General features: G+C 45.6%; 1 protein-coding gene across 1 annotated transcript in view; it reads left to right on the top strand.

The window, feature by feature from the left end:
• The window catches only part of RNFT2 (ring finger protein, transmembrane 2), a 92,798-nt gene extending 85,880 nt beyond the window's left edge, over positions 1 to 6,918 (top strand). Inside the window, exon 10 of the mRNA XM_006865471.1 lies at positions 6,784 to 6,918. Coding sequence (XP_006865533.1) covers positions 6,784 to 6,918 — 135 coding nt within the window. The remainder of the gene's footprint in view (positions 1 to 6,783) is intronic.
• Positions 6,919 to 8,563: the final 1,645 nt, after the last annotated feature.

The raw sequence follows: 8,563 nt of genomic DNA, 5'->3' as shown, positions 1-8,563 counted from the left end.
TTCAATTGTCCCTTTAATAATGAGATAATGTCCATCTTTGCCTATTATGCTGGGTTTTACCTTAAAGTTTACTTTATCAGAGATTAGTACTGCCACTCCTGTTCATTTTTTATTGCAATTAACTTGGTATATAACTTGCTTATATGAATCGGTCAGCAGTTCGAAACTACCAGCAATTCAGCAAGAGAAAGATGAGGTGTTCTGCTCCCGTAAAGATTTACAGCCTCTGAAACCCTGTAAAGGGTCGCTATGAGTGGGAACTGACTCCACAGCACACAGCCACCATTCTTGTAGTAGCCAGTCAGACTGCCATTTTTGCTTTGGGAGCTTTAGATTTTTTTTCGTGTGTGTGTGTTACATATTTTTTATTACGAATATAAAGCCCTAAGAGATTCTTCAAAGATCTCACACGTAAAGTTTGTCCTTGTAGGGGTTCCTTACTTTTTACAGTGTTGGTTCTAGATTATTTTTAATTTAAAAAATATTAATAAAATTTTTTGTAGTTCCTGGGTGATACAAATGGTCAATGTACTTGGCAAAATGTTTGAGGTGACCTGCTTCCAAGAAAACATCAGTTGAACACCGTATGGAGCCCAGTTCTTCTCTGACACCCAGGGTTGCCGTGAGCAGGAACTGACTGGACAGCAGCTTGTTCACCTTGTTGTGTTAGGTATCATTGTGTCAGTTCCAGTAGTACTGACACCGCCCAGTTCTGCGCCATTGTCATTGATAAACTGAATGTTTATCAGTCATTGATAAACTGAAACCCATTGTTGCAGCCACTGTGCCAATCCATCTCATTGGAGGATTTCCTCTTTTTTGCTGACCCTCTACTTGACCCAGTATGATGTTCTTCATCAGGGACTCGTCCTTCCTGATGGCATGTCTGAAGTATGACAACCACATCTCCAGTTTTCCTTTGTATCATTTCATAGCTGTTTTATATGATGCAAATATACACATATAGCTTAAAGACAACAACCATAAATTCTAGCATATTCTATCCACGCTTCTCTTTTTTTGCACCTTACTGTTTTCACTTGAAACTCATCAAGAGTGCTCCTTAATATCTTGGATTAATAAAATGCATACCATTGCATTTTATTGATAGGCCATAATTTGTTTAACCATTTTTCTACTAATTGTTGTTGTTAAGTGCCTTCAAGTCGGTTCCGACCCATAGTGACCCTGTATAGGGTTTCCGATGAGCCGCTGGTGAGCTTCAACTACCGACCTTGCAGTTCAAACCAACCTTGTAGTCTAGCATATTAACCCACACAGAGCCACAATATTTTATAGTCTCTGTTATCATACCATACAGGGATATAATAATAATATGCATGTAGGGAGATTAATCATAGCTACCTGGACCCTTTGTGTCAAGTGAAAAATGAATTAACTAAAATGAAGCATTTGGAAGCGCACCTGACACATGGGTCTGGGTTCAGTAAATATTCATTTTGTCACACAAGCAGACATGGTAACACACTAGTTAAGCATTCTGCTGCTAACCAAGGGGTTGGCAGTTTGAATCCACCAGCCGTTCTGTAGGAGCAAGCTGTACAGCCGTGGGACCCTGCAGGGCAGTTCTACTCTGTCTTGTAGATTTGCTTTGAGTCAGAATCGAGTGGAAGACAATGGGTTGAGTTTTGTGTATGTGTGGTCTTTTGTTTTGGTTTGTTTTGGTTTTTTTGTCACACAGTGCATCTCCCATATGTCTGAGCTCCTGGTAGGATAAATTCCTAGAGGTGGAATTTACTAAGTCAGAGGGTGTATAGTTTTGACAGCTATTGCTAAATTGCCCTCCATAAAACGTGGGTCAGTTTACACTCCCAGAGTGGAATGTGGCAAGACCTGCTCCCGCCCTTACCCAGCACTGTGCTGTGGAGCCTGTTTTGAGCTTTGCCAGTTTGACAGGTGAAAAACACAAGCTCCATGTGGCTTGAATTTGCATTTCCCTAATTATGAGTGAGGTTGAGCCTTTTCCTATGCTTCAGAGCCATCTGTATTTCCTTTTCAGTCGCAGTGATTATTTGATGATTATTTGAGCATGATGCCAAGGTCAGAGTCTTTCTTTTTCTGTCTGGCAGTCTCTCCAGGCCTTAGTCTGTTTGTCTCTCTTCCATTCTTCTGTCACAAACCTGACTGAATTCTTGGGAGGGGCCAGACAAGAGTCACCATTATCCCAGATCTGGGAGCAGTGGGCATGCCAGGTGGTAACTCAGGAGAACAAACATTCCCAGGCCAAGCACCCATCCTCATCTTCCTCTGTTGGCTGGGGGAGGTAGGCTGTGAGCTGGACCTGGAATGGTAGAGATGACTTTACAGGTGAAAGGGCCTATTAAATGAATGAATGGACAAAGCTGAAATGTTTCTTCCTCAAAGAAGCCTTCCCTGATGCCACCTCTTTAGACTGGCCAGTATTCCCAGCTATAGGGTCTCATAAAACTGCCCTTTTCCTTCACAGCACATATGTCAGTTGTCAGCTACGTGGTTCATTGTTTAAATGGTTCTGTCTGGTTTGCTTCCTCTCTGCTGAAGAATAAGCAACTAGGAAGTGGGGAGTAAGTCTGTCTTATTTAGCAGCACAGCTACCATTGTTGTTGTTAAGTGCCACTGAGTCAGTTCTGACTCCTAGTGACCTTGTATATAGGGTTACTGAGGAGTGGCTGGTGAGTTTGAATCACCATCCATGTAGTTCAAATTGACCTTGCGGACCAGTGCCACACCGGGACTCGGTATGTCTCAGTAAATATTGGATGGATGGAATAGGATAGATGGATGGATGGATATAGATGGATATGGATGGTGACCAGGTGAAGGAGTTAGGGATGTGTTGATAGAGGTGTAAGTAGATAACTGATAGAGTAGATGAGCAAATGCCTGAACAGACGAGTGGGTGAATACGTGGGTGAATAATTGGACGATGGATGGATGAGTGGATGGACAGATGCAGAACCAGATGAATGGATGAATGAAGAACCCATTAAGCCAACAGAACATCCTGTCTCCCCTTCAAAGGGTTATCACATTAAGCTCAGTACTTAACACCCACCTCTCCCTGCCAGGCTGTGTGTTGAGCTGTCCAGGCAAACTCTGCACGTCCCCAGAATCTATAACTCTTGACTCAGACAGAGTGCACTTGCCCAGTTACTGATTCCCCAAGTACACATGGCATGCCTCCTGCCCACACTACAGGGACCAGGGCAAGGGCATTTGGAACATGAAGTCAGAAACTTGGTTCACTTGAAGGATTCCATTTAGAGAACAAACTGCCCTGCAATCCTTGGTCACTGTGAATTTGGTTGTTTTTTGTTTTTGTTTTACGATATAAAAAGGCCAAGAGAACAGCATCTCCTAATGATTTTGCATTCACTGTGCCCACACTTGTTTCTTTTCCAAGCTTTGTCTGTTTCTGTCCTCACAACCATCTCCTGAAGTAAATGTTAGCCCGATTTTACAGGCAAAGAATCTTAAGTTCAGAAAGATGAAGGGACTTGCCTGAGGTCCTACTGCTCTTAAGGAACACAGTCGGAATTTGAACCCAGCCTTAACCTCTTGCTCTGAGACATCCTAAGGGCTGCATTAAAAGACATAAGCACTTTTCCTGGTCTTTCCTAAGAATGCCTGCACCCTGTCCATCTGAATGTGTGGAAACTGCCTCCCAGAGAGGAAGGAGTGCTCAGACTGGGATTAGAGCTCTTCACACCTCCATCCATCCACACATCCTTCCATCCATCCTTCTATCCATACATGCATCTATCCATGCATCTATCCATCCATTCATGCATAATCTACTGATTGAGCAACTACAGTATACCAAGCACCAACTTCCTAATCCTGAGCAGCATATTTCCCTTCCAGGACCCTCCATGTCATCTGCCACCCAACAATGAAAATGCTTACACTGGGAAGCCTCCAGGTTAATACAATCAAATGAGATGGTATCCATAGTGGGTACACATTGCATTGCTAACCTCAAGGTCAACAACAGTTTGAATTTACCAGCCGCTCCACAGGACAAAGATGAGGCTTTCTGCTCCCCTAAAGATTTACAGCCTTGGAAACTCTATACAGGGTCATTGTGAGTCAGAACTGACTCCACAGCACACAACCATAAACCACCAACCACCAACCATTACTGCTTACCAAGTTGCCCCAACACTTAATAGCTTACAGCAGCATACATCTGTGATCTTAAAACTTCAGCGGGTCTGCAATCTGGGCAGGGCTTTGCTGTGTTCTCTGCTTTAGGGCCTCATATTGGCTGCAGTCAAGGTGTGGACCACAGCTGAGGTCGCATCTGAAGGCTCGACTGAGAGTCTGCTTCCAGGCTTGGTCATGTGGATGTTGGCAGGATTCTGGAGCTTCACACAAGGTGTTTCTCAGTCTGTAATGTCTTCTCCCCACTCTCTCTTTGCTCAGTTATCTCCTGCATGCCACGAAGACTCCCTTGATCACATATAGATCAGCCTGGCCTCCCTTAACCCCACAGGGCTCTCCTGTAGAGCCCTGTCTACAACAGGGCACTTAATGAATGCCATGCTAAGAAGCTTACAGTCTCACCTGGAAAGAAAGATGCTAAATGATTAACCCCAAACCACAATGTGTCAAGTTGATTATGACTCTTGGCAACCATGTAGGCCAAATTAGAACTGCTCCATAGGGTTTCCAAGGCTGGCGCTCTTTACAGGACCTTGCCCAACTCTTAACCCTCCAGGGGCCTAATAAATGATGGTGTTGTAGGTACCGTGGAGTCAGTTCCGACGCAGAGTAACCCCTTATAAGGTTTCTGTGATTTTAAATCTTTGCAAGAGCAGAAAGCCCCATCTTTCTCCCACAAAGCAGCTGCTGACCTCAAACCACTGACCTTGTGGTTCGTAGTCCAGTGCTTATCCTATGGTGCCACCACACTCCCCTAATAAATGGTAGATATAGGATAACAATGATTATAATAAAGCTAACATTTAAAGAGCGCTTACTCTTATATTTGCCAGGCATCATTCTAAGTGAGTTTGTTTTTTTTAAGGTTTTGTGGATTGAGTGAAAGTTTACAGGGCAGATCATCAGTTTCACATTCAATAAATCATACACCTTGTTTTATCACAATGATTGCAATCCCCTCCATGTAACATCAGTTGTCAGTGTTTCTTTACTTTAGCTCTTTTTTTTTAAATATTCTTAAAAAACACTCAGGCATATATAAGAATTTACACCACCAAAGGGCACATTCTGCAAGTCTGCCTCCTGGCCGCCAGTTCTCAGTCCCTCTCTTCCCATGAGTCTAGAGTCCTCAGCTGCTCCCTCTCTCCATGTCCCTATCTCTGCCTCCATCTCTGGTGTCCCTGCTTCTCTGGATAAGTTTCCACATTCCGCTTGTACTGTTCTCCCTGGATGGCTAAGTGACTTTTTTTAGACTTTATTTTGCTTAGATTTTTATATTATCAATTCCCCTAAACCTTTTATTTTGAATAATTAAAAACCTACAGAAACACTGAAGGGCAGTAGAACGAATGTCTGTCTACCCCTCACCTGGATTTGTTTGTCATTTACATCTCCCCACATTAGCCTTTTCTTGATATAATGTTCTTCCCTAAACCAGCTGAAAGTATGATGCAGACATGCTGGCTCTTCCTAAATCCTTAGAATGCATCTCCCAGAAACCAGCCATTCTCTCTGATAACCACAATTCCACTTTCACACCCAGGAAAATTGATACAATATTATCTAATAGACAGCGCTATCTTGTGACAGTGTTCCACTTGTTATTCATAAGGTTTTCAGTGACTAAATATTTAGAAGTAGTCCATTTCTCCTTCTTCCTTTATGTTGTTAAAATGTATCATCGAGTCAGTTCCAACTCATAGCAACCCTGTATAGGGTTTCCAAGGAGCAGCTGGTGAGCTTGAACCGCCAAACCTGCAGTTCAAACCAACCTTGCAGTCCAGCGCATTAACCCACAGCGCTGCACCCGGACTCCTCTTCCTATATATATGGTACATACTCATTTCTCCTCAGTTATCTTATAGATGCCATTTAAACTAGGTTTTGGTTTATGTTCCTTCTTCCCCACCCCCATCCAGAACCCAATCAGAAGTCAAATGCTGCATTTGGTCATTATGTCAAAATGCTTTTCACATGTGGGGCTTACTATTATGATTCCCATGTGGCAGATGAGGAAGCGGGGGCTCAGGGAAGTCAAGCCACTTTCCTAAGTTACAGACCCAGGAAGTGGTGGAGCCCTTGGGCCTTGATCACCATTGGTCTTTCTGGTCCCTCTGCCTTCTACTACACTCCTGTGGTCTGTTCTCAACCTAACAGTCAAAGAAACCCTTTTAAAACAGTGACCAGATCACTCCTTTGCTTAAAAACCCTACCATGGCTCCCTGCTTCTCTCAGCATAAAAGACAAAGCCCTCACAGTGGCCTACAAAGCTCTACACTGTCAGCCTCCCTGACTTCATCTCCCCTGCATCCCCTTATCTCAAGCTGCCCCTGGGCCTTTGCACATGCTATTTCAGCTCCCAGAAATATCCCTCTCCCAGATATCATCGAGGCCACTCTTCTGTGTTCTGAGTTGACCCCATTTGTTGCCGATCTCAATGACGTCTTCTCACAGCCCTCCGGGCACCCTCTACCCTCCCTTGCATGTCTTTTTATCTTAGCTCCTGCTACTCACATACTCGGTTTTTGTGATTTCTCATGTCCCTCGGCTTGAGGGCAGGGCTGGTCTGAGTTGCTCACTGTCTGATACTCATTGTCATGCCAATTGCTGTCCCAACAGCACGTGTTTTGCGAGGAGTGCCTGTGCCTTTGGCTAGACCGAGAGCGAACCTGCCCCCTCTGCCGTTCTGTTGCTGTGGACACGCTGCGCTGTTGGAAGGATGGGGCCACATCTGCACACTTCCAGGTGTACTAGGGACTGAGACCAAAAGATGGAAGCTCCCAGGCTCACCCAGGGGATGACAGAGGTTCTAAATATACAGGCCTCCACACTTCCTCATCCTGCCCCTCTACCTTCTTCCACCTCCTCTCCTTCACATTCCTCTCTCATTCTGTGGGATAGTGTGAATGGTGTATCCTTCCCCTAGACCACCCAGCTAGGTCTCCCAGCTCCACCTGAAGTCAGTTGAAAAGGACCTGGTAAGGCCCATCTTACCATGTTAGCTAAGGCCCACCTCTTGGTTAATTTTAACTCGTGCTGACTTAGTACCTAATGCTGCCAACCGAGTTGGGGTCTAAGGATTGCTGCCTCCCCCCAGAATGACCTAGATCTGTGGATTATCATCACTGAAGCATCCTCAGTGTACAATGCTGAGCTCCACCTTATACTGATAATGACTCAATGTGCCAACCAGTTAGCGTGTGCCACGCACAGCATCCCGCATCCTGTTTGCATTTCATGTGTAATCCTCACCACAGCCCTAGGCCGGAGGTACTGCTGTTTCTCCAGTGTACTGGTGAGGAAACTGAGTCACAGGGCTCGCTGTGGTGACTTCACCAAGGTCACCTAGCTCACAAAGGCAGCCCAATTTTCCAGCATAGGCCTGTGTGGCTGCCGAGCTGCCCTCTTACCCACCCTGCTGGCCATCTGCTCAGATGCTCCAGGTGCGGTATCCAGTCCAGAGGACCTTTAAAAAGCAACACAGGTGATTTTGAGGCCCAGTTCTAGTGAAGGATCCACAGTCCCAGGATGTAGCGTTGACAGTGAACGTTAGCTCCTAAAATCTAATTGTGTCTGGATCCACCAGAACTGGAACCTTAAAAATTGCTGTTTTGCTGGTGTCTGGCTGGGATGCGTGATCCCACGTTCATATCAACAAAGGCTCACGTTGGCCCAGATGTGAGTACCACTCAGCCCGCACTCCCATCTATATGTCTCTCTTGACCTTTGACACATGTGAGTCTCAGTCCTGACAACAGCTTCCATGGATAATGTCCTCGCCCCCTTTCCTCCCCCCACTTCCATCCTTCAGAGCAAAAGGGACCACCCATGTTAGCATGTGTTCCCCAAGCCAGGGTGGTGGCAGAAGCTCAGGAGCCATCAGTGTTCCTGTGACGTCTGTAGCCTAACTCCTCCTCCACCTGGGATGTGATGGAAAAGACCCAGAGAAACACTAGAATTCTGCCTGCCGTGCCCTTCTCCCAGCTCTATTCTCCCTTTGTCTTGGTGGATGACATGACTGAGAAAGCAGTCTGTGGAACTGGCATGAAGAATAGCCCAGGAGCCCAAGGAGAAAAGGCGGAAGCCTGTCTCCCCACCCCATCCTGAGCCAATAGTCACATGCTCCCTTGCCTCATAGATTAAGCGCATTTATTCCTGGATGTCACCTAGCCAGGACTTAATCCTTTGTTTGACAACCCCGGTTCTTTCCTGGTCCCCAGCAAGATATCTCTTATAGGGCAGTGTGGCATCTTTCATGCTCTGTTACTATGGAAATGGCCATGATGCTACAATCCCACTGCCTGGATAATCGGCGGGGGGGGGGGGGCAGGGAAGCCAAGGAAGATGGGGCAGGTGGCTGCTCTGTTCTGGCCACTTTGAGGAGTAAGGAAGAGCAGCA

The sequence above is a fragment of the Chrysochloris asiatica genome, unplaced genomic scaffold (genome assembly GCF_000296735.1).
Source record: "Chrysochloris asiatica unplaced genomic scaffold, ChrAsi1.0 scaffold00078, whole genome shotgun sequence".
Lineage (NCBI taxonomy): Eukaryota > Metazoa > Chordata > Mammalia > Afrosoricida > Chrysochloridae > Chrysochloris > Chrysochloris asiatica.
This window is presented reverse-complemented; position numbering and strand designations above follow the sequence as displayed.